General features: G+C 39.8%; 1 protein-coding gene across 1 annotated transcript; it reads left to right on the top strand.

Annotated features, from left to right (window-relative positions):
- The first annotated feature begins 2274 nt into the window (after positions 1 to 2274).
- On the top strand, positions 2275 to 26910 carry LOC115368740 (uncharacterized). Its single transcript, XM_030065070.1, has 5 exons — positions 2275 to 2308; positions 22188 to 22424; positions 22637 to 22721; positions 23063 to 23401; positions 24518 to 26910. Exons 3-5 carry the CDS (start codon positions 22652 to 22654, stop codon positions 24889 to 24891), a joined length of 783 nt encoding a protein of 260 aa, XP_029920930.1. The 5' UTR covers positions 2275 to 2308; positions 22188 to 22424; positions 22637 to 22651; the 3' UTR covers positions 24892 to 26910.
- The last annotated feature ends 106 nt before the right edge of the window (positions 26911 to 27016 follow it).

The raw sequence follows: 27016 nt of genomic DNA, 5'->3' as shown, positions 1-27016 counted from the left end.
AGGGACGGATGGATGGAGAGAGGGAGAGACAGCCTGGGACTGAAGCATGGCTAACAGGACTGATGATAGAAAACTCCACCGGCAGAGAAATCCCTCAATTTTTGCCAGGAGGCCTCCTGTGGGCAGCTGGGGAAAGCGGAACAAAGTCAGAGGAGGTGAAGAAAAGAGGAGAGAGGAATACTGAACAAGGATGACTGTAAAAGCAGCCTCCCTCTGTCCTCCCTCCATCCCTGAGGCTGTGTCACTCAGGGGGTGAAAAACGTGGAGTCGTGCATGCTGCATGCTTGCATTTTGTCTCACCACAAGGCAGGCGTCTTATTATTGAAGCTGCAACTCATTTTTTCAGACAACACTATGCTGACTAATGATACATCAGGCTCAGCAGGCACTCATACACTGCAAAAAAACCCAATTCAAAACACTGGGGAAAAACAATGTATGCAAGCGGGGCGACATAATTCTACTTTTTTCCAGATTTTACTTGAAGTGTGATTTTCTTGATATCAGTGGGCTGATCTGCCTTATTACTATCACACCTGATCCCAGAAGAAATCCTGAAACAAGTGAAACTACATTAGCAACAAGTGGGATTACGTCATCCCACTGATACTGTGGATTCACTTGCACATGCAAAACCACAACATACAAGCAAAGTACTAGACTGACCATCATGGCATGTTGATCTATTTTTGCTGTCATTCAAGGCTAAAAGTTCAAAGTGGGTGTTGAAGTGCATTATTGCAGTGTAACAATCTCATAAAACACAGGGTGCAACAAAAATGTGGCAAAACGTTATTGTCAGAAGCCCATTACAACCTCATTACATTCTCAGCTATAACAGCAGCATATTGCGGCCCAGCAAAGTGTGCTAGTGATTACTGGTGTAGTATGGCTGCTGGGCTAATGGAAAATCTCAAAGCCATTCAGCAGTGAGAGGAAATTAAAATGATGGTCAATCTAGTTCATCGTAATCCTCAATGCAAGTACCAACCGAAGGGGCAAAGCACACAGATGTGCCTTGGAATGAACTGGTGTTTCAAAATTTTCTTCAAATGAAAAAAAAAAAAATGTTAGCTTGAGAAAATATACTTTCTGATTCAACAATTAACAATTCAACTACGTTTTTGTACTCTCTGACTGTGTTGACCAGTTCTGATTGAAAACATCAATGATAAATGAAAAACTATTTCCCACAGTAGGTCTATTTTTCATGTTGGGCCAAAAAATACAAACCCTAAAATTTGGTTTGGTCCTTGTGACATGTAAATTCTTAGATAAAAGCCAGAAGAGTTGGATGGAGAACGCTGCATGCTACGTTCACTGATGTTGATGCCAAAAGCCAGACAAGCTTTGACTCCGTAGTGACCCGCACCGACATAGAATATCCTCGGCGGGAAATACTCTATTTGCTGCATTATCAAAACTAAGTCAAAGAAATACAAGCAAATTAAATTTCACATGTCACACACAATTAATCTCCCGCTTGTTATCTCTTCCTGTGCAGGTTAAAGCGCCAAGTTCCCACAAACCCCGGCGCTTTTCTCAGCTGATGTTAAAGAAGAAAAAGAATCTGTGGGACTGTTTGCAACGTTTGATCCGCTCGTCCCTCTCCTACGCTCCTGCCTTTTGTACCTCTGAGACAAGGAAGAAAAAGAAGAAAGCGGCATCATTTTTTCAGATGCAAATGACCAATTTTATACAGGATGTTTATCAAAATACCTTCATAACTGCCAGTGTAATGGTATTTTATTATACTGACTCATGGTGTTTCTGATGTTCTGTGTTGGATAACTAACTGAGATTAATTCAATTGAAAGTTTATCAGTCAAGGTTAACATTCTCTCTTCATGTTAAAGCATTTTATGTTTTTGTCTCCATCATTATACAATCCTTACTAATCATCAGGACATATTTTCTTTAAAAAAAAATGGATAATTTGGCATGTGGTTGTGCAATTAGCAAGCAGAGAGCACATATAATAACTGGTCTGTACAGCTGAGAGCATATGTGGGAGAGCACTGCACTGCTCTCCAGGAGGAAATGGCATGGCAGGCATGTTTATAGTTCAGTGGGGAAGGAAGGACATCATTTTGACACTCATGAATGCATTGTCGAAGTGTCCACCAGACAATACTTTTCCAGGAAAGGAAGTGACTCAGCAGTGAACCGTAAGCTGATGCTATGCAGAAAATGAAAGTAACAGGATAGATGAACATGGGGGCGTGATAGCACACAGTCGGGAGACACAATACGCAGTTTGCAAACAAGAGACCATTCAGTAGCCATCCAGCAAGTCATCATGTGAGAGGTAAGAGGAGATTTGTTGTTTTAATTATCAGGTTGATACCAGATAAAAGATGAACATACTAGATAAAACCTTGATGATGAATGTGCTTTTGATTATGATGCTAACAATTTGTTTTTAACCCCTTGTAGACTATTGTTGCGCGTTCACCTCAAACCACTTCCAGTCTTAATGCAGCCGAGGTGGTGTATGTATCCCACTGATGCTGTTGATGCATATTTCACCCATACCAAGAAGTGTATTGGAAGCACTCTACCACCAATAATTTAGCATCTGCTTGAAGGCAAAAACACAAAGAATTTATTTGTGTAGATAATTGTAAATAAATTCAGGCAGTAAGGCATTAAATGTATGATAATATAATTATGAACCAGCACAACAACAACAGCACTGAGTGATAACAGCCTTGTAGAATATGTATAAAATCCATGGGAGGAGAGTATGAACTTGAGTAAAAAGAAAATACGTTGCCTTACCAAACCTAATGTGTTATGTACAGAACAACAAAAAGTAATCAAGACCCGATAGTGACGGAAACTTCCCCCTGCTGCTTAAAACGTTTAGTGAAGCTGGTATTTTTATTTTATTTTATTTTATTTTATTTTATTTTATTTTATTTTATTTTATTTTATTTTATTTTATTTATTTATTGATTGATTAAGTGCACTATAGCATCAAGCACTGGGGCTAGAAACTAGCAACAATTAGAAGTGTTCTTTTTTGCTGGTTTCGCTTCTTTGGGGAATAAATTTTTTTCTCATAACTTTTGTTGGCAAACTTCCATCAAGCCCTGAAGCCCTGTGAGGGAACTTTCTCAGCTGGATTAGAGTGACATTTCTCTTGACTTTGTTTTGGCCCAAATGGCCACAGAGCTGCTCCCTTGACACCACACACAGCCAGCTCGTCCCAAAGCGAATCCTCCAGCGCGGCACACTTTTCCACTTCATGTACATGTAATTTAAAATTTATGTTGGTCCTATTTTCAGAAAATGGCACGCAACAAGGGGACTCGCACTCTTAAACAAGTCATTTAGTCTTATATCCAGTGATGAGAGTATAAATGGTATGTTATGCTGAAACATGCCAGAGTAATGCACATCAGCCCTCAATTATCATGAAAATAACACTTGATTCAAGAAAAGTTTGGAAACTAGTTCATTCGCATTGGAAACAAATTGGATTATCTCATCCCACTGGCAATTTTTTTTTTTTTTCAGCAAGAACTAAATGACTTGTTCTGATGGAAATTCTTGCAGTGGAGGGTAGAGTGTTTGCAGGGTGTGCTGACAAAATGCAGGAGAAAAGAGAACATATTGTAAGCTTTTGTAATTCAAAGGACTGGAAAACACAGCCTGCTGTCTGGTAAGCAGCGCTGCTTACCGGACAGTGCTCAACAGGAAGCTGTGTTGTAAACTTGGAATGTGGCAGCTGGCTCACCTTTGACTTCTTTGATTCTTGTAAAGTGTAAACAGCGTTCTTCCTGATTTAGAGACAGCCCGCAGTACAAGGAGCCAGTTGCATCCAAATGTCATTAACCACATGAGAGTAAAAGGAAGTGAAGTTGGAGGAAATCCTTTAATCCTGTTAACAAATGGACCAACTGATGGGCACAAAATCAATTAAAATCCCCACATGAGGTGTGTTGTTTTCAGTTCCCATATTCTTCATGTCCTAATTTTGTTTTCAAAATAAACTATGGCTCAGGATAAGAATATATGGTTTGTATGATATTTTGCAAAAGAATGTAGTTTGTTTAAAAAACACGATTCCCCTTCATTTTTTTCCTCAAGCAGCATTTTTTTCCCATATTGTACAACAATACACATACATGTTCTGTATGTGCTGGCTGCTAATGCTTCACACAGGCTACATCAGGCATGTATTGAGTGAAATATTCAAATTTATTCAAATACTCAATTTATGACTGCTACATTACATCAAATTTTTAAAAAAATATCCTGATGTCTTGTGCATCGTTTCATATACAATAATAATTCAGTAATTCAGTCATATCATTGGAAAACCTTGGGATCTCCACTATAATCTAAAATAGATTTAACAGCATACATACCTACTGATGGCATTTGGAAGTTTGTTAAGAGTTGAAATCACTTAGTTCAATTGAATTAATTTTAAGAGTAAGTCCTCACACTACTGGACAGTGATTGACTCGTCTAATTCAAATTGGGTAAAAATGCTGAGTGGAGGCTTTCTAGCTTGAATGCTGCAAACTGACCTGATTCAGTAATTCATTTATTAATTAGTGGAACCAATCAGGACTGAGTGCATTAGTGATGTTGACTGTAAACCACATAAAAAATACAAACATTTTTGGGAACATTAAATTTAACCATCAGCATTAAATTAAGGCTGTCAGAGTTAACACATTAATGCATGTTATTAATCTGAGGGCTTTAATTCATAATTTAAAAAACTGACGCGAATTTGACTTTCAATGTATATCTCACAGTTGTGCTCAAACCATACAGGAAAACTAAGCTTTGCGGCTACTAAATGGATTTCCATCGACTGCAGGCCAATTAGCGCTGTTGAAGACAACGGGCTGAAAAAATATTGTAAAGATTGTGTCAGGGAATCCATCGCACAAAGCCCCTAGAACAACATTTGTTTCCAAAATACAGGAGCTATAAAACAGTGAAAGGGAAGGCATGCAAGCAAGTTATTTGATACATTTTAAATATGTGATGAATCATGATTAATCCATGACTACCCTGTGATTAACGCGATTTCATAAAATAACCATTTGACAGCCCTCATTAAAAGTTGACATAGGCTTCTCGGAATTTAAATTCTTATAATAGGGGACCTTTAAAGTTTTGCTTGCTGGGTGTACTTCCAACTTATGAAGCGCTGTGTTTCTTTAGCCTCGTGATCTTTATTTTCTGTGGTGTCCCTGTCTCTGTTGTTTCCTCTCTGTATCTGAACCCATGAGATGTGCTTTTCTTCCTGGCATTTCCTCAGACAGCCCCACAGCCAGTGTTTGTTTGTTCTCACGGTGGCTGTGTAAGATGAGTGATTTGTCTGGCCGGCCTATGGCGACCAGCGTGCTCAAACCTGCATTGATTTTGACTGTCACCCAGATTAGATCTACATTCAGCACAAACATTGCTCTGACGCGTGCCGCTGCCTGCTGTTGTGGCTGTCAAATGAAGTTGTGAAAGTCAATGGGGATCATGACAGTGAGATAAATTTTCAGGCAAGCTTTGAAGTTTGAAATGAATGTTACATGGATGCGCGCATAGTTCAGGCATTTGCCAAAATGGAAGATATTTCCCCTCCATTGTAAGATGTGAGACTCACTCTTTTGATGTGAGTTTTATGGCTGAAAAAAATAACACGTCTCCTTCCCTAGTGAGGCCACAGAACAATAGTGGGAGACGGTTTTACGTCCGATATGTGTGTTTGATGGTGGCATCACAGCAAGAAGGCTCTGAGTTTTGGACCTGATTATTCCTCAGTGAAGTTTGCTAAATAGGGGCAAGCATTTATGGATATCATATGTTTTGATGCTTTTGGCACATATAGACAAACATGCATGCACATGTGTGAGCAGGCTGAACTGAGGATGTGTGTCCTGCAGGTGCACAAATCTTTTGCTTAAGAAATAGTCGCAACACCAAAAAGGATGAATACTCCTTAAAGTAAGAGTCTTGTATTCAAAATGTCATTTAAGTAAAAATGTAAAATTGTTAGCCATAAAATGTTCTTTTAGTATGAAAAGCAAAAGTAGGTACTGTGAAAAATGGTTCCTTTCAGTGTGTTAAATTATTGATCCATTAACCTGCAAGAAGTATTTTGACTGTTGTCTAATTTATATTCTCACAATGCATCAAATTTTATGAGCTTAATGTATAATTTTGCATGTAAAAGCCCCCTCTGCAAATTAACTAGTAAACGCAGCTGTCATATGAAGCAGGGTTTATAGGGAAACCATATTGGGAGTCTAATTAAATTGACTGTATTCTTCTTTTCCTTGAGCACAAACATATCAGCTCACTGTACCAGCTGTTAGCCAATGTCAACCCTCTATAGGGAGCCCAGACTTTCACTAGAGCCTATTCAGGTTTTCATTTTAAATGCTGACATCTCCTCTGCTCTTCTCGGTCCATCAGTAAAGGTACAAAATGCAAAAGTGTGCACTTTGATGGTTGACGGGCTAGAGTAGATGAGTGAAATTAGCCTTCACACACACATACACACCCTCCAGCCCCACACTTCCTCCACTGCCTTGAGGAAAGCCGTCTCATCCCCAACAAGGACACCACTTAACACTTGGAGTCCACTGGGACTGCTGCTGCAGGAAGACATAATTGATGTTTGTCCCAGTGTTGTTGTTTGTGTGTGTGTGTGTGCATGTGTGAGTGTGTGAGTGTGAGTGTGTGACCTATAAAGTATAGATAATGGCTGAAGCTCCCTCAGCGTCTCCGCTCAGAAGGGGAATGATCTTCAGTCACAGGGTCATAGAGGTGTGGGAGCACTGATAGAGGCCATTTTCATCAGCAGGGAAACAGCTCATTATATGCACTGCCTCTAATGGACAGGGCTATCATTTATGAAGGGTAATGCCTTTATAGGGGACATCAATGAAGGCTGATGATCTGACCAGCACTCCGTTAAAAGCACTCCTTTGTTGGATGACATTTTGGCTCGTGGCAGTATAAGGTGCTTGCAATGATAAATGGCGAGCTTATCTAAGTCATGTTGACGACTGAATATGCTCAAGAGCTCTTTTTTCACCTGGGCCTCCATTCTTGCTCATTTTTTGATGGATGCCGAGGCTTGCAGATGAATAAAAATAGATTCCATTTGGGGTTTTGCTTGCAACCCCCCCTCCCTTCCTGTTCAATACTGTACATTTGTGCATTACCAAACATAGCATGGCTTGTGGTGCCACTTAGAGATCAGCCCTCCTGTGAAATAAAAAGAGACATGTCCCAGCCCGTCTGGGATAATCTCCCCTGGGCATTCTGTGTTCTTTCACTGTTGTGAAAGTCAAAACATGCACATAGTTCCTTCTTTGCTCCCATCGTTTCTCCCTCCCCACTGCACTTCTTTATCAGAACGAAGCACGTGCGCACACACACACACACACACACATACACACACATACACACACACGTATACACAGACAGATACTCAGACACACCCTCTCTCTCTCATCACTGCCAGATTAAGGTCCCCACTGCGGCCTGTAAACAAAAGCATAAATCACATACGCTTCTCCTCAAATGCCTGACTAAAATTCATGGTTCTCAGCTCCACTAAATCACAGCGGATGAGTGCCCAGGGGAGACGAGAAGGCTAATACACACTGCCCATGAATACCATCAGCAGCGAGGCCAGTACTATACATCTAAACATAGTCAATTCAAAGACGGATGGCCTGAAGTTGAGCAGCCGTGAGGGAGGAGAGAACACCTAAGGCTAGCGAGCATTTGGTGAGTGTACACAGAGTTTAGGCTGAAAATGTAGCATCTAGGGAGTAATTCGGAGGACGGTGAAGAGGGACCGCAGTTTCCTTGCTGGCACAAATAATCCAGTGCATCAGCCTTGTTAACAATAGATGTTAGCTAAGGGAAATGTGTTTCCTCCACACCCTCTTCAGCGAAGGTGAGCAGGTCAATTACAAGCAAGCAGTTTATGTACTTAACTGCCACTGAACTACTGGATGAACTCTAAAGCCTATTGTTTTTGTTAATATATACTGTTAGTACAAGAGTTTCCCGTCATGTTATTTTGTTCCAGACAGTACTTACACAGTAATCAGCCAGCACTTCAAGTACTCCCTCTTTTATGACTTAGTATGTTTGTCCTAGTTTTATTTCACACCACTGTACCACTTTGTTAATGAAACTGAACATAGCAGAAGTGGTAGTAGCAGTAGTAGTGGTGTAACATGAGTAATAATAGTCTTATTGAATAGGGGACAAGATAATGTCACACTAACAAGCTCCCAAATAGCAAGCCGCCATGTGTTGAAATAATGTAGGTTGAAATAACACATGGGGTTACAGTTTTAAGCGGCATTGTAGTTGACAAAGTGATGATGTAGAGGAGTTTGCGCCTTGCTGCATTTTTTATACACCTCCGTTCCCTGTGCTAGATTATGCAGATCACACCAGGGATGCAGACTCATTTTGCTCCATTCAAGGCAAAGCTCTAAAGTTTAAAGGACTTGCAGTGTAAGCACCACCACCTAGACATCAGTACAGTTTTCCTGATAAACAAAAACGAATTTCCTCATCAGACACAGATGGTTCAGGAGGCGGTGGATTGCATGGAAATCCCTGCATGCTCCTGCTGTAATTACCATAATCATTTCCTTTTTTTATAATTAAGGAGAATACATCCACTTTAAATCTCTGGCAACAAAAACACTCCCTATTAGCACTTCAGTGTGAAGTGGTTGTCGGAGTGTGGTTAATCACACAGGGGGTCATCTTTTTACTGAGGCAGTTTGAGCCACATTTAATCATCCTATCATGAAATACCTCTGCTAGAATCTCATCTGGGAGCCAAGCCAGATATGTTTGGGCACACTAATGCAGCAAAAACACATCAACAACTGCAAAGTTCAAGCAAACAGAGGAGGCTAATCCTCTGCATTAGCAAACACTGGCTTGAAGTTTGAGCATGGCTCTGCATTTACTAAGAAGGTAGCCCAGCTACCCTGTGTGCTCTGAGCCAGATTAGCTTCCCAGATTTTGCAAAAACATGGCTCTGATCTCCTCAGAACTGGTTTCAGAGGGATAAACTCTCCCTCAAACATGATTTTGGCCTGCATCAGAGCTGTTGACAACACCACTAAGCTTACAGGAGGCATGGGATATGTCAGCCATTTACAGTCCAAACAAAAGACAACAAGGATCTCTGAGATAGTTACTCCTTTGCAGATTATAGGGGATTATAGCCAGACTAATTCTCATTACCCAGTTATAATGTTGAGCTGGTTGTGAACAACAGCTTGGCTGAAGTGAATTTTAGATGCTGTTATGCAGGAACAGTGACAATGTTGATTCTAGTAACTGTATATAAATATAGATCAGTTTAGGAATATATGAATATGTGCAGGTTGAAAGGGGGTATAATGCATCTGCAAAATGTGCTGTGAAAAATGACACAATATGGCTTAAAAGAAATGCTTTAAGCAAATCAAAAACCACTAATGGCAAACTTCACACTCTGAAAGGTCTTAATTGCCGCACAACTGGTATGATTTTTGATTTAACTTTGAAGGATTATGCATCTTGTTACTGATTGGCCCAGGTGTTGCCAGTATCATTTGTGCAGCATAGGAAGTGCTCACTTGTTTGAAACTATATCTGAGATGACAAAAATTATGTTTGCGGGCAAATTCAGTAATATCAACAGTGTAGGTAGTATGCACTGGCTTTCCCCACCTAAATGAAGAGCTCTTTGAATTTTGATATTATGAAGAGAACACTATTTAACTTCTATGCAAGCATCGCTATTGAAAGTGAAGCCCTGATCAGAAAAAATTTTGGACAATCAATTGGTCAACTAATGACTCCAACACTAGTGGATGCATTAAACCTTCCACTGACTACAGGTCCACTGTCCAGCTTACATTTTCTATTGTATTTTCATTTTAGCGAGGTGTTTAACCATATCCCAAACCTCACTTCAAACATAATCAAACTGTTAGAGTGGCTAAACCTCAATCAAAGGTTTAGTTGCCTGATCTTCACCCTAATCTTAGCCATCCTAATGTTTTCACATGATGAACTGGAGAAAATGGACTATCTGAGTTAATGATATTTTCACATGATCCAAATCATCATGGAGGAAGATTCAGTGAAGATTAATTGACATATGAAGGACATTCATAAGTCAACAACATTTAATCTGCATATCCGACTTGGTGCTTATGTATTGCACAAAATTTTATGAAGCTGTGCTGGAAGAAGACAGTGTAGAGAAACTTACTTTGAGAATACTTTTGGACATATTCTTTGTTGAAGTTGTATTTCTACTCTGTGCCTCTGCGCTACACCTGTTGCAGGTGTTGCAGCTGTCATTCATGACTACAGTTTCTTCCTAGGATGGGTTTCTCTTCAATTTCAAACCCATCAAGGTCCTGTTACTACCAGCATGACAAGCTGCTGTGCTACCAATCAAGGTCATTCAGAAGTCCCACCCCTTCCATTAAACTATGCCTGGTAATTTTATTTGCTTTGTCATCTGTGGAGCATTTTAGGAGAGTGCCTACACCGTTCATTATGGACGTCTTTGCTTGTAACTCCAGTAACTTGCTGGACATATGATGAGGCCACAGATGGCAAAGTAATGCTTATCGACTGCCCCTTGGTCCCTCAATGGTCATGTAGAAAATGTAGCTATTACCAACAACATGAGGTTAATTGCTTTTACAACATAGCTCGACCGTGAATCAATATAATGGCAGGGGATTATTGACAGCAATGCTTAGTCCACTCAGACATTTTTTAAATGCAACAATATGACCTTTAACAGAATCTGCTCCCTGAGGATGAATCAATTATCTGCAACTGATCACAAAATGTCAAGAAATTTTTCATTGATCTGATGAGGCTTGTGGATTTTGCTGGTGAGATATTATGTAATGCTGATGGATTGCATGCTAAACTGGAAGTGTCAAGAACAGGTAGCTGTAGAGCTTGCCAACAGTTTGCCATTAACCTTTCCTGTCCACATTTTCTTTCTGGCATGTCACTCGTCAGTGCTTTCAAGTTTTTGCCCATTTTTCCCCAGAAAAGGTCATTTATGACTGTCAGGAATGAAAACCTGGGCATGATGAATCATTCATGATGTCAGCTCATCTTTCTTTTGCACCTATATGGTTTTACATGAAAATACATTAAAAAAAAATACAAAAATAAATAGATAAAATAAAATGAAAAATCACATGTATTTGCCAGGGTACTCTCTGACAACAAGAATAATATGAAAAAAGAACCTTAGCTGTACATTTGACTGCAGTGACCTTTGCAGTCAAATGTACAGTTATATGGCTCATATAGTATCATATGGGCCTACACTGCTTGTCAAACACACTTCGGAAATCAGTAGAAAGAATGAATAAATGTGTGGTGTTGACAAGCTTGTGAAACAAACATCAGCCCCGAAAAAATGTAAATCAAATGTTTGACTTAATTCAATTAGAGGAAAAAAAAACTACTTGTGTGTACTTCTGTGAAGAATGCTGGGATACATTCCAGCCCCCTTGTGTCTCTGATACCCCTTTTCCACCAGGGCTGGTTCGGAGCCGCTGCCTGACTTAGCACCAGTTTTTTGGTTTTCCACCGCCCGAGCACCGGCCAAACTGGTGCCAAATCGGTTCCAAGCAAGCACCAACGGCGAGCAGGGGCTAAACGGGAGCCAGAGAAAGAACCGATGGCGCAGCCCACTGCGTCATTGGTGGGCGCACTTACAGACTCAAATGGGAGCAGCGATCGCTATAAACGTATAGCTAAACATAGTCGTTTTTGTTTCGTTTTTTGTTTCGTTAGCGTTTTTCACCTCTGGACCGCAATGTAGGCTTGTAAACACACGAGCAGTATTTGCATTGCTACGGTGAGTCATCGATGTTTGTTGTTGTGATTCCAAGCGAGCGTCCCGCACCCCCGTGATCACGTTTTACGATGACGTAATCACGTGGCTCTGACTTGGCTCCGCTTGGCTGTTGGCTGGTGGAAAAGCAAACCGGTTCTTTGTTGGCACCAGTTAAGCACTGGCTCTAGCACCAGCTCCGAACTAGCACCAGGTGTTTTTTGGTCGAAAAGGGGCATGAGTTGTAACAAGCAGTTATGGAAAATGGATAAACTGAGGGATGGTGTGCTTTGTGAGTGTTGTGAATTGTCATGTGTATTCCAATACCCTTTTGTTTGGGTTGCCATGATTGAGATGCAAGACCCATCATGGCTAAGTGGGGCCAGGGCCAGCTGAAAATGCTGAGAAATGTAAAACATCTTTAACAATGTTTCCTTTTAATTGCCACATGGGGGAAGTGTGAGTTAAGAAGAAAGTGAAACTGAACTGAAAACAGTACGTCAGAGAATTTGACGTTAAAGTGCTTCCTCGTCCCTCGTATCATCACCTCTCATCAGCTCAGAACCTCTTGACCAGGCCTTGCCACTTTTTTACTCTTAGTCAATCCTGGAATGATCATTACTATCATTTAGGGCTGTCATAACTGCTCATCCCATAAATGTGCATAACTCTGCTCATCCCTGTGAGAGCAGTTCATCACATTTCTGTGTACTCTGATAGAGGACCCTCCAATAAACCTTCCAATCCATTCGCTCTGTGATAGTGGTCTTTATGAGCGGAGATCGGGCTGGGTGCCGCGTTTATGAGTGTGGCAACGCTTCCAGATCAGCTCATAAATGTGATTCATGGCTGTGTGCGATGGAGATGTCCTCAAAGTATAAGAGGCTCAAAGTGAGGGCATAGAAGGCGAGGATGGGGAGGAACAGCGGGGGAGGTGAAGATCTTCGTCATGTGCCACTGTGATCTGCGCAAATCTATTAGCAGTAAATATAAGAGAATTACTATCTAGTATGGAGTTCAGTTAACTGGGTAAACAGAAAGTATAGAAACTGTGAAACTGTGCGTTCTGAGTTAAAGTTAAAATTGTCTCTGCCTTTTTCGAGCTTTTTGAATGACTGATCATGTGTTGAGGGGTGTACGCGCGCATCGACAGATGTGTGTCTGTGTGTGTGTGTGTGTGATTATGTACCTGTCACCTTGACAGTCCCAGGTGTTACAGAGGGTGTCTTTCTCACTGCCTTCTGGAGTGTGATGTCTGTAGATTTACATGATTGATTGTGTTTACTACAGATCCGCCCTCTGTCTTTTGCAGCTCTCCTCTACATTGAATGTCTAAACAATGTGATCTACTGAGGTTTACCTAAACAACTGAACTGCCTGTGGTTTATATCCAAATAAAAGAGGAAAAAATTAAATATCTTTCCTCTGTTGGCATTTGAAGTGGCAATATCAACACAGTGTTAAGAGCACTTAACTACACCGAGGCCTGGGCTTGTCGTGTCAACAACAACGGTCAGATTTGGATGACTGTTATAGCCACACTTCCCAGAAAGTCCATATTTCATCTTTATCACCAGTTATTGTGTTGTCATAGGCAATGGTGAGACAGTAAAGGTAATCTTGAATCTTGAATCTTGAATCCATATTGAATGGGAAAGAGAGTACATCATTGTAGATTAACAAGTGGGTTCAGAAGTAAAGTCTAATGAGAAAATATGCTGGGCTTAGGACACAATCTGTCATAACTCAAGATCCTTAATGTTTCAAGAGTGGAATCGCCTCCTGGATTAGCCTTTGTGATGTGAGGATAAATTTGAATGTTTAAGTGGTTTCAAAACTGTAATATTTTATGATATGTTGTCCTGCTGAGAGATCACTGGATGTGTAGTCTGATGTTAGGTCAAAAATTACCATTTGAGACAGATCATAAGAACAATATTTATTTCTGAATGTGCGTCCATACACAGATAGACAGAGGCCTGAAGAAAGACAGAGGCTTGAATGACACTGAATGCTTTACTGCTGTCTTCTTTCTTTCAAGAACCTCTTCAAATTGAATCATACAAAAAAAGACAGCACAGATTACAAAATGTTATAAATGACATCATACAACTTAAACGCAAGGTACTGAGCTCTAATATACAACCATTACTTTTAAGTGATATGTACATGGGCACTCCACAACCCCTTGACCTACACCGCTGATGCACACGCATGCACGCACGCACGCACACACACACACACACACATACACCAGCCTCTAATATGACCAACTATCTGCATCACAGCTACTAATGCACTAATGTAGAGGCTCATAATGTACGGAAATTAGCACACACACACACACACACACACACACACACACACACACACACACACACACACACACACACAAACACACAACACACACACACACACACACACACTGTTTGAAGACTGTTAAAAGGCTTCTAATGAATACATACAGCATTTTCCCAGTTGAACAATATGATCTTATACCCATAATAAGAGAGAAATGGTATAGTTACTAAAATAGTCTCTGAGACATACAAGTCTGTCTGGCTGCTTTTCAAAGGCCGGCGGGCTTGACAACAAAGCAAACACCCAAGCATTTGTTAAAATTAGTGAATAAATAAAAATAAATCTTGTTTGTGTGGCATGAATGGGCCTGTACATCATGTTTGTTTTAGTGATGGAGAAAAAGCTGTAATGTGACAGGAAAATGTATCCATAAGAATCTTCTTTAGCTTCAGTTGTGCTTGGTGAAATAATAATGAACAGGATATTTATCTATCCCTTCATTGTGGCATCATCATTTGTACTTTGGAAGATATTGTTTTCTGGATATATTATGCAATTATAGCACTTTGAGAGCAAAATGAATAATGGTGTTATAATTCCTTTGCTGAACAAAGGTGTGTGGGGATAAAAAGAACAACATTTTTTTTTTTTTTTTTTTTTTAAAGCTAATTTAACCGATTCAGTTTCACAAGGGAGTCATGTGAGTGCATTTTCAAACAGCAGAATAGCATACTGGCAGGTGGTTATATGTTGTTGTGTTAGGCTGTACTGAGGAAGCAAAATATTCTTAAGCAGAAATTGTCAGATGATTTGGAATTGAATTTTGATTTTTGAAAAGATCTTTCTTGTCATTATTATCAGGCACAATGGAGTTTCACGTGGCTGCTCTCAATGTGTTAAAAGAAAACAAATAAATAGAAGCAGTAGTGGAAAAATCGCAGTAATGGTTATTATAAAGGTAACAGTAATAGTAATTTTCTGACATACGTATAAAGCTGTTGCATGAAGCAAGGCTTTTGGAAATGAGTAAACCACTCTATCACTTTCAACAATTTATGAATTTAACTAATAAAAGGTAACTGTTTAGGGATAAATTACTCAATCATATGTGTTCTTGTCAATGTGAATGTCATTGTCCATCTCCTGTGCAAAGCGAGGCTCATCACATAGATGATCCTGCAATTGATTTTCAATGGTTAGGAGGGTTATGAACGCCTCATACTGGCACACCATCCATTACATCTGATTCACTGAACTGATCTGTTCTCACGCTAATCTAAATTCATCTCAATTCTTGAGAAAAGTAAAAATAAAAGAGGAAGCAACATTTCTGTGAGTCAGGCTGGACTCTTCAACAGCTTTCCTCCCCCGTATTCACGGTGTAGAAACTGCTTGTCACCTTATGACTGTGCACCATATTTAGCCTCGACTTGCAAAGGCCATAGTGAGTTTGGTACTCAGCTTGCCCTCAACTGATTGACTGTACTTACAACTGTAGTTACAAAAGTTGTGTTGGAATCAAAAGGAGAAGTAGCATGGTTTTGGCCTCCTTAAAACGTAGTGCATGTTAATAGAATATTTCATCACACTCTTTTCCAAGTAAAGCACTGATTTGTTGTGGAGACTGTTGGTGCACGGAGGGAAAGTCCCAATCATGCCATCTCACATCTTGAATACTGAATAAGTTTCTATATAAACACAGCAGAGAGAGCAATGCTGTGCCTCTCACTGTATGCATAAATCAATAAATGCAGCAGGACTGAGAATGCAGCGTGTTTCTTCTTCTTGTGAGTCTCTTCAATATCTCATCCCGGAAAAAAAAAAAAAAAAAAAAATCAGGCGAAAACTGAAGCCCAAGGTCATTGCCCTGCAGAAATTCTCAGTCCTGCTCACAGTTTGGGAAAATTGACTCAATTTTATTTAAATGACCCACATGGCAACTGAATGGCAGCATCTTAAGGAAACTTTTTTTGCTTCTTTGCTTAAAAAAAAAAAAATAAATAAATCTTTTTCAATTTCCAGCTATGCTCTTATTCCTCTGTATTCTTCTCACGTACGGATCTTACAGGAAGAGTGGGTAGCATTGATTGCATCCTGCCATCTTTTATGTTACTAGGCTGCACCACTAATGGCTGTAATAAACATTTTAACTATGCCACTGATATCTAACATAAGCATTGTAAAAGCCTTGCTGATGCAGAGAAGAGAATAAAAGGCTCATAGGTCTGAAAGGGGCCAGAAGGATAAAAGATTAACTAAGAGAAACTCCTGGCTTGGCTTGTATTACTGCAGAAAGTAAAAAAATAAATAAATAAATAAAATACATGCAGGAGGACAGTAGACTGTTAAAAAAGCAGTGATGGGAACATCTATTCATATCGATAATGAGGTCAGCTCTCTGAAAACAGAAGTGGTGAAAACAATGATATTGCAAGCATTTTGGGCAAAATACATTTTTTCCACGTTACCCAGAATAAGACAAGATATTACTGTCTTCAAATAAAGGGTATTTTCTCCAAAATGTTGGAGTATCCCTTTAACATCTTATCAAAGATGTTCATCTTAAGTTATTGTCAAGTGGGAATAGTCAGTCAGGAAACCACAGACAGCTGCTAACGTGCACACCTTCTCACTTAGGACTGAAGGTGGTCAAAGACACATCTTGCCAAGAAATTTCCTTTCCATTTCTGTTGTTCGCTCTCGCTCTCTCTCTATACCCAAGTGAATATTTGGTGTTATATGTTTGTTTGCGAACGGTGCCAGCTGTGGAAGATTGTGGGTTCAAGGTGCACATCGTCCACCTTCTGCTCAAGCAAATGTAATTCATAACACGGTGCAACTGTTCTCCTCTAGTTCTGAAGCTGCACTAATGGGTGATCTTAGCATCGACTGGCTGACTGGTGCAGATGATGATGTGGAAAACCTAGGCGATGAGTTGAACCTCACACAGCTGATTTTCTTGCAGCCTGAAGCCAAGAAACCTGAGATGGCAACCCTGTTAGATATTATGTTTACGAACACGCCTCAGAACTATATAAATCAAGTGGTGGTTTACCACTTGTTTTTATTGACCATTAGTCCCCAGCTTCTATCACAGATATTAGACATCAAAAGTCTGATCTGATATCTTAGACTTGTATCATAATAAGCACAAAATACTAAGCTCTTTGTAGGGCACTCTTTTGAACTGCTATTCCTGGCCCAGACACAGCCTGAAATTTTATTACAGAGGTTGTTTTTTATTCTATAAACACTCCACCTTTAAAAAATTTAGAAATAATCACTTTTTCTCCTGTGATTTAGAGATGCTGCACAGCACAGGGACATTTTTGGGTTTTGAGTGGAAACACATGCCTTACAATGATATTTTAACCAAATAATCAACTTTCTTTGTCAATATAGAGTGCTGTGAGAGAAACAGCAAACTTACAGAAAACAGCCAAAACAATATGTTATCATAATTCTGTATTATCAGGACTCCATCACTATGTAAAGGGAAATATGTGGGGTTTTTTAAGCATTTTATTCAGCAGGTTTTCTATTTGAAGATTCAGGCTTTTTTCCCAGTGATTTTGATTCTGATTTTTGACAGCAGGCCTGTCGGAATTTTCGTGTCTCGAAGTTTCTCTTTTAGGCCTTTTACAGAAGAGCGACTCTTTGATGCCCTTTGTGCCACTGATCCTAGGATGTCCACTGAGACTGATCAATTTGATAGGACTTTTTTGATTTTTTTTTTTTTTTTTGCTGCCCCTTTTACTGCGGTTGTCTTAACACATATTTTAATCTGGCCATTATAAGATAAAGAATTCCTGTTCCGCAGAAAGCAGCTTATCTATTACTCATGCATAAAAGAGGTCTCACAAATGAGGGGAATAATTACCATCCTTTGTCAAAACTGCCATGTTTCGCTGAGGATATAAAGAAACTGGTAAATAATGAGGCAACAGTGCACTACATTCTCACTTCTGATTTCAGAGCAGGTCATACCCCCATGAATGACATTGTAAATGACATTGCTCATGCCCTATATACGAAACATGTTTTTGTTACCCTTTTTACTGATTTATCTCAGGTTTTTGTAACCGTTGACCGTTGCATTGTTAAAGAGGCTAGAATCTATTGAATTTTATGAGCTAAATCATAAACGGTTGTGGTACAGCAGGTGGTCATCAGTCTGACTTTGTGGAAGTCAGTAAAGGAGTTCCCCAAATTCCCATTTTGGGACCTACTGTATCCACATTTTGTATAAACAACTTAGGTAACAAATTTGCACATAATCCGTGTAGATGATTGCATTATCATCATGCTAATGGCAGTATGTTGATTATACAATTATCTACTCAGGAAACTGACAAATGTTGATGGAATAATCGCCACTATTAGCAGTGTGTCAGTTGAAAAACTACACTCATATAAATACCTGGGCATTTTCTCAGATGACTAGCTGACCTTTTGGAAATTTTAGGAGTTGACATTGAGACTGAAAGCTAAATGTACCTTCTTGTGTAGAAATTAAGTCTGTTTTACTCAGGAGTGTAAGGGGCAAACTGTTAAAGCCATCTTTTTGTCAGGTCTAGTGATGCCTTTATATGCACATTATTGCACTCAATATCACAGAGCAGGATGGCCTTCAACAACAGCTTTGTGTTGTTTTCATTTACCAAGCATAGTTGAATAAATTGCCAGGCTGCTTTACTTGTATGAGTAAAATATGAGTAAAGAGTGTTTGAGAGACACCTGTATCAACACTGAATTAAGAAAACTTGCTTCTGAATTCTTCGTTGCCTACAGCCAACTTCCTACAAAAAAATTGTCATGTTATGTGAATCTGTTCGGAACTTGTGTGCCTTTTTGTGATAGGCCATGCCTACTGTCATGCCTCATTTTGACCAATTAGCATAACTGTCCCTTTCTCACCCCATGACCGAGCTTCCCACCAAATTTTGTGATGTTATATGAGTCTTTTCTGAAGTTATATGCTGTTTTGTGATCTGCAATGCCTGCCGGCATGCCCCCTTTGACCAGTTAGCATGAAAAGTCAGCTCTTTCTTGGCCCATGACTAACTAAATCCAGTCATGACTTTTTGAGCTATCCTGCTCTTATGATGGACGTAATTTGATAGCTTGATTCCTTTTGATCAGATTATTCTTCTGTTGTATGATAGACTGCAATCACAATGTACATTTACCTTGTGAGCTGCTGTCCTCAGTCATGTCTGTCATTAGAAACCTGTATGTTTGCCTTTTTAACTCTTTTACAGTTTCAGTCTTATATTTCATGTAATCGAGGTGTCACTGAAAAAGACAGCTTTGACCTTCCTGGAATAAATAAAGGTGATGATGATGATGATGATGACGACATTGATAATTATACAGAGATACATCTTCACAATATGTTGTCAATATGTGCTTACAGTGTTACCATCTAGAGTTATACAGGCACGTTTTAATATAAAACTTATGCGTGCAGCATATGTGCTGGTTATATGACCAGTCCTAGTGCCTTTTAATGGATGGAAATTTTACCCAATTTAGGATAAAAACAATTTTTGCTAAAACATGAAAAGCGAGGACTTGCTGTAACACAGTAACCTTACAGTTAAACTGGAGCTTGATGGCTGTTTCTGCGCCATACATAAAACACATAACTGAGACGCTGTTAAACCTTACAGCCTTAAGTACTAGCAATAGCTGAATTTCACAGAGGCAGTGATAAGCTTTAGTGTGCCTTTAAGGCCTTTTACATTAAGTCTTCATCTTGAATTAAACACAGGAATTATGATTGGTACTTGTGCTAGCAGATCTCAGGCTGTATTATAATTGAAAGTAGCAATTCATGTTATAAAGTGGTCTTCCACAGGCTTACCAAAAAATATTGAAATCATTTTTTTTTTTTTTTTTTTGAAATTGGGTTTACTCATCATCATCATTTTTTATTTTATTGGAGTTTAAAGCTTGCTTCGACTTTTATGTTGCCAAAAAAAAAAAAAAATTATTTGTAGCAGAGGGAACGTTCACCAGTTTTTTCCAGTCCATGAAAAGCTGACTTTTTGAAGCCATAACAGTTTCATTTAACAAAAGTGGCATCCAGGAAAGGTCACAGAACATCCCTCTGGTCTAAAGGGAGTCTACCACAGAGAGCGCATCCAGGGCAAGTGCTGACCTTTGGTGGGGCGGATCAGACTATGTCCCTTTCAGTATTATATTGCCACGGAAACGCAAATCCACCTGACTAATCACCATGGCAACGGGTCCAGAGTGGAAGTCAGACTCAACTGTTCTCTCTAGAGTTTAGATTTACTGTCAAACTTTATTTAACGGGTGCTAAATGGCTTCAGCGGTTTACCAGACCAAGATCATGTCTGAAGCCCGAGATAAAACTCAGCATTATGGGTAATCTGGTCCCCACAGCAATTAAGTAGAGGATGGAAGTCGACGTGCCATGTAAGTAAGCTGCAGTGCTGCTGTCATGCAGGGCAGGAGGTTTAGGAGTTCATGTTTGTCATTTTGTCTGGTAATATTTGGCTGAGAGTGTTAAATGAAGCGTGGTATTTTTTGTGTGCATAAGCGCACGTACCTGCATGTGTCAGACGCTGACAACTGTTAAAATTAGCTGTATGCCACACATGGCTTAATTTAACAATTGTGCTGTTTGCACCGTCACCCCAGAGCCATATTAGCTCTTTATATAAAAAAAAAAACCTTCCAATAAACTCTTGTTAATTGCAAATAACTGTCACAGAAAAATCAATGTTCTTAGATCTGTATATGCTGCACTAGGCAAGATTTGTATGTAAAAAAATATAACTTACCCATCAGCCTAAATCATGCCAAGATGCCATAATTGCCACAAATTTGTCCAACTGGTTCAAATGAATTTCTGGTGTTGGGTATGGTCACTTTTACTCACATGAAACTGAATCAAATGTCACCATGAAACACAAATTGTCCAGGGAGAATTAGACTTGTCAGCATTAGATCTTTTTCCCTCATCCATTGAGTATTTCCTGTTATAAAACAGTCACAGTTTGCTGATGAGGGTCTTGTGTGTAGTTTACCGACATTGTGTCACGTGATTTCTAATTTCTAATTCTAGATTTTGTGTAAGAAACCGAACATATAGACTACATAGTGACACAGACCTATGGAGGGGTGATGTGGCAAAAACTATGTGTGTTATAACAGCACTGCAAGCACTACAACCAATTATGAGCCTTATATTTGCCTGTTTTTTTGCATAACATCAGCCTTTCAAATGACATAAGACTGTAGTGCTAAAATATGCTAAGACACTTATATAACCATGCGATCAATGCTACCTAAAGAAATGCAAATGTAAGGAACATCATTAGCTGGAGTGTTTGAAAACATGATGACATGGGCAAAGGGTCCACTTGATCATGTATTATTATACATGGTAATGAATGGGGGTGTTGAAGTATTTTGCAATACTGTTTTTGACCCACTGGCTTTTCGCACAAACCAGACTTCAGAGTTGAAACGTCTCACATGAAGACACAGAAGCCAGACTAAAAGCCATAGGCCAGACTAAAAGTTGGTTCTCTTACATTGGAAACTTAGTATGAGTTAGCACTGGGGATCTTGTATGTGTGTGTGTGTGTGTATGTGTGTGTGTGTATGTGTGTATGCCATCATTGTGACTGCTTCGTGAGACATCCTCTGACATGACAAGACACAACAGGGCGTTTAAGGAGTGCAAGTGAAAGCATGGAAAAAGAAGGAAATTAAGTATTTCCACTTGTCCATTGCCATAGAATTAGACCAAAATCAAAGAGCCATAATGTCCTCATGGGAAAAATCAGTATGAAACTTGAATGTCCCACTGAAATCATCCAGCAGAACATTGCTCCACCACATCAAAGGGAGTCATACAAAGTCTCCTCTTGTAGCAGCGTTTATGGCTCAATGAATCGACCTTGACTCTAATTCTTTCTGTTTCTTTTTCTCTCTGTCTCTCTCTATTTCCCTCTCTCTCTCACACAACACACAGAGACACACTATATATCCCTGCTATTTGTCGTTCAGATTTCAAGACACACCCTCTCCAGAGATAAGCCCAGCTGCCCTGGTAATTCTCCATAATTCTGTAATCATTAACTTTGGGCACATTGGGAGATAAGCTTGAAGGAAGAAATACACAGGAAAATCAGCACAAATCAGAGACCACAAACAACAGAGAAGACCTGAGGAGAGGCAGCAACCCTCCAGACTTCAGTTTCTCCCTAATGTAAGAGTTAACTAACCATGTGCTATTTAAATTGTGTTAAAATTGAAAACACTAGCCTTGCAAGCCAGGTGAGACCCTGGTTTCATCTGGCTTGAAAACAAGCACATCTATTTACAAATCTGTTTTGTTTTGTTTTTTTTTTTGTTTTTTTTTGTTTGTTTTCGCTCAAATGAATATCACAAGTTTTATCTTTATCCCTGTCCACATTGCAGTGAAAAACAGCAAAGATGATGATGGGGTACAGGACACTTTATATACTACTGTGGGTTATGCCGGCATGTATTCATACCACAAAAGGTAAGCGAAAAAGTTTAAACTCATTCATCCAGTTTAGGTATTCTTTCGCTTTGTTTTCTTTGTGATGCAAGGTCTTTCTGATTTGATTTATGGGTGGCATGTCGAAACATGTGAGAGTGTGAGTCTGATTTTCCATGCCTCAACTGGGCTATCGATAAGTGGAACTAAATGGAAAAGAAAACTTATTATCAAGAGCAGACTGCAAAACTTCTGTTAATATAAGGTGTAACTGCTGTATGTGTATGTGTAACAAGGAATGCTACCTGTAAGCTACAATTAATAACAGAAGCTTTTTCCCTTTAAAGCACCTTGCAACATATGTATCATAACTTTCTCCACAGAGCCAGTAAGCCTGATTGTGAGTCCTGTGGTAATGGCACAGTGCAACCAGCAGGTCACTCTGCACTGCAATGTCTCCTCAACACGGCATCATTTGTCAATCAGAAATCTGTCCTGGATCCAAAACGAAAATCGTCTTTGTGACATAGACAGTGCTGGGAAAGTAGTGGAGCACCACGGACATACACAAAGTGGCTTCCGTTGTAGGTATGAACAAGGACAATTATCCCTCATCTTTGAAAAAGTGAAGCCACTGGAGAGCGGAACATCAGTGAAGTACATGTGCAAGCTGCGCTCAAATGTTGGAGTTGCAAAGGAATACACAACGGTGGAGTTACAAGGTCAGAGTCCATGTCTATAAGATATAAAATTTCTTCATACATGTTGTAAAACTGTTGTCATAAATACTGAATGTATACAGCTTTAGCAGCATCTTCCTGATATTTAGCTGCAGCCGCTTTTGCACAAACCACCTCTCAGTTGTCTTAAAGGTTAGAAATCCTTTATTTATCTCCTATGTGTGTCTTTATGGTCCCTTTCACACATGCACTGCAACCCTGAACTTATACAGACATTACCTGGAAGAGCTGTATGTGAGAATGCAGAGGTCCAAGTCACTTGCACCAGACATTAAACAGACTTCACCGTCAAGTGCAAAGTCTGTGTAATGTCCAGTACAGCCCATGTGTGAATAGAGCAGGTCATTGTCTGGAGAATTCACTGCAAGCAAGTGGGCGAGTCGATGATGTTTCCATCATGCGACTGGCACAAAACCGGTGCTTGCCTGTATATTGCTTTCCACACGTCCATTGATATTGCAGATATGTAACAACACATGTAGTATTGATATTGACACAAAAAAGTCAACATTACAGAAGAGTTGGTCGCCATCTTCAAAGTGCAGCAACCAAAACACTATGATTTCTGTAGACTACTTCTTGTGTAATACACTGCCTCCTGTACGCTCTGCCTAAGTGCCACCCCTCACATACACCAAACTGACTATTTCCAGTAGATGAGAACACATCTGACAGGGATAATATCCTGCAGTGTTACAAGTTTGAAAGGGCAACTCAGACAATGTCTTGAAAATCAGATTCAGACATTGTGTGGGGATCATATAAGAAAACAGCTTATTTCAGATTTAGTGAGGAAAATCAGTTAGGAATACTAACTTTTACCTGGCTTCACCTCATCACTGTACCTCATGAAAATATTTTCATGTTTGACATTCAATGTATTGCAATTGATAAGAAAGTAAACACTGTGGGTGCAGCATGTGCACTGACTATTTGAGAGTATTCTGACTGCATTTTACAGTAACTTCTGGTCCTGGAAGGAAGTAGCAGTGAAATGCAGAACAGTTATGTTATCATAGCAGTGATACACAAAAGCAATTCCTCTTAGAATCCATGAAATCTCAGTCCTTCTAATTTTGAAACTCCTCTTCTCCTCAGAGTGTTGTGGGAATGTTGATGCTGTTGTGACTCCCAAGGGTCCCACCTGCACCTTCACCAGGGTCCACCCAGGCGGAGATGTGCACTGGTTCCACGGTTCTACAAAGCTGGCAGATGGCTCTCTGAAGACCAACACAAGTAAAAGTGTAGATGCAGGAGGATGGCTGACGATTACCAGTTCTCTGGAGAAGAAAGATAACAAGAAGCACTACAACTGTTCCTTGTGGAGCCCCAAATCACGTAGATACATTGCTAGCAGCCTGGTTCAGGACGCACATCCAGTTAAAAGTGGAGCTGAAGCTGGAGCTGGAGCACAAGGACCTCTGAGGATACTTTTTTGTTTCACATTGCTAGCTACCCTCTTGATGAAATAATGGATTTACAAAAGATAAAGCCACATTGTGCACACTGATGAGAACAAAGCATTGAGTATGATTAACTGCAATCTTAAGGAGGTACTAAGATAGTGTTCACAAAGCACGGCATGCAGTGCTATGGGTTAAGTGAGTTATCCTGCATGGTCCAAAGGTTTGTTATTCTTCTTTGAAGCTCGTGGCTGAAGTGAACAAGGAAATTACAGACTGTTGAGAGGTGATAACAAGGGAGCCGATAATCATTATGCTGTATAAAAATAGCTATGTTGTTTTGTTTAGATGGGGAGACATGGATGAGAGAGCAGGGCATATTGGTTTCATTACCTTCTCTCTGAGCTCAACAAACACACACACTGCAGCATGCATGTATGCACACACACACACACACACACACACACACACACACACATACAGTTGCAAGCATGCAGATGCCCTCTGGCAAAGGATTCCGTGTAGCCTTGAGTTATATTTTTTAAAGGTATAGATTATTTTCAGGCATTTTCTATTTTTGTGTTTTGTATACATTATTTTGAGGGAGAAACGAGTGAAAATATTGGCTATATGGTCAATATAAGTCGATAATATGGCTGTCTGTATGCGCCTGCTGAAATTGTAAGAGCTTTTTACAAGTATGCCAAGAGAAAAACAAAACACTATATGTTTAAAGTCTTCATCAGCTACAGAATGCAAACTTCAAAAGACTGGCACAACTGGAATTTCCCTGCAGAAACAGACGTTATGAAATACTTGACTGGCCACTGTGTGCTAGACTTCACATCAGTGCACACAGAAACAATCAGTCATTCAACTGCTCCGTCTGTAGACTGTGGTGTGATGCTGCCCTCTGGTGAGATAGATGTGACAAGTCAAGGGCTCTTGGGGGCTGGTGTGGGTTGGGGGTCGGTTTCGGTCTTTAGTCAATTTTATATTATCAACTGTTGTCTAGAAAACGCAACTGTGACATTTAAATGGAAGAAAATTGTGATGACATATTTTGGATAACTTTTTTTTTCCAGGACTGCTCATGCACCTAGAACCTAACAAGCAATTTTGGGTAAAGTAGTTATTAAAAAGCCACTGGCTGGTGTTTGGCTGATATTATTGGTGATCCCATCCTCCGTCCTGACAATGAAATGAGCTTGCTGTTAAACATCATGGTAGTAATATCATGGTAGATGCTAATTTCAGACTCTAAATGATTGGGTGATTTTTGATGAAACCCAGTTATATTAGTACAACTGGGGTCAACTCTGATTTGTTTGTTTTTCTGGTGGCATTATTTCACACAGAAACAAATAGCATAAATAGCACCATCATCTTTTTTAATCATTTATGTAACAGATTTCTACATCCATGCAAAACAAGGAAAACCCTCCTTTGAAATAGAGTTTTAAAGAACTGTGTTCTACTCTGCATATTAGAGGATACTCTGTGTATATGGAGTATGTACAAGGACTGCATTAATATTCAGTAGCCAGGCCAATGCAAGTTCTAACATCAAACCAGCATGCAGTGTCAGGTTATGTCTGGCTTGCACACAAAATCATATCTATAGTGAAGTATAGAAAAGTGCATTCTTTTTCTATTGTTCATCTGACCACTGAGTATATTGTGTGAAAAACCCAAAGTTCTGCATGCGATCTGTGCAACAAGGCAAATACAGGTAATTTCTCCCGTTTCCCATCTTCAAGATGAACTGTGTTGCCCTGTCTCTCACCACTAAGTGTGTGCAGGTAGCTTGATGGTAGAGGACAAACCCAGCCCCAAGGCCAAAACTCTGCCTTTTTAAATGGTTCATTGCACCTCTTCAGACAGGACATTGGAGAGCCTTTTCAAGTCAGAACCACTCTCTGCTAATGGTGTCACTAAATTGGTGCTACAGAGGGGCAGCTTGAGCTTTTAGCAAGACTCTGCCAGTGCGCTACGTCTAGGACCCACTGGGCAAATGAATGGGGGGCGGTCACCTTGACTGTTCCAGCACACATAGACACATCCAGATCCAGACCTGACAGACACATATAGACGCGCACGCATGCGCGCGTGTGTGTGTGTGTGTGTGTGTGTGTGTGTTGTGTGATATTTTGCACACACATATCTATATGTGTCTGTCAAGTCTGGATCTGGA

Source organism: Myripristis murdjan, chromosome 1 (assembly GCF_902150065.1).
Source record: "Myripristis murdjan chromosome 1, fMyrMur1.1, whole genome shotgun sequence".
NCBI classification, from domain to species: domain Eukaryota; kingdom Metazoa; phylum Chordata; class Actinopteri; order Holocentriformes; family Holocentridae; genus Myripristis; species Myripristis murdjan.
Note: the sequence above shows the minus strand (reverse complement) of the source record. Positions and strands in the feature narration are given on the sequence as shown.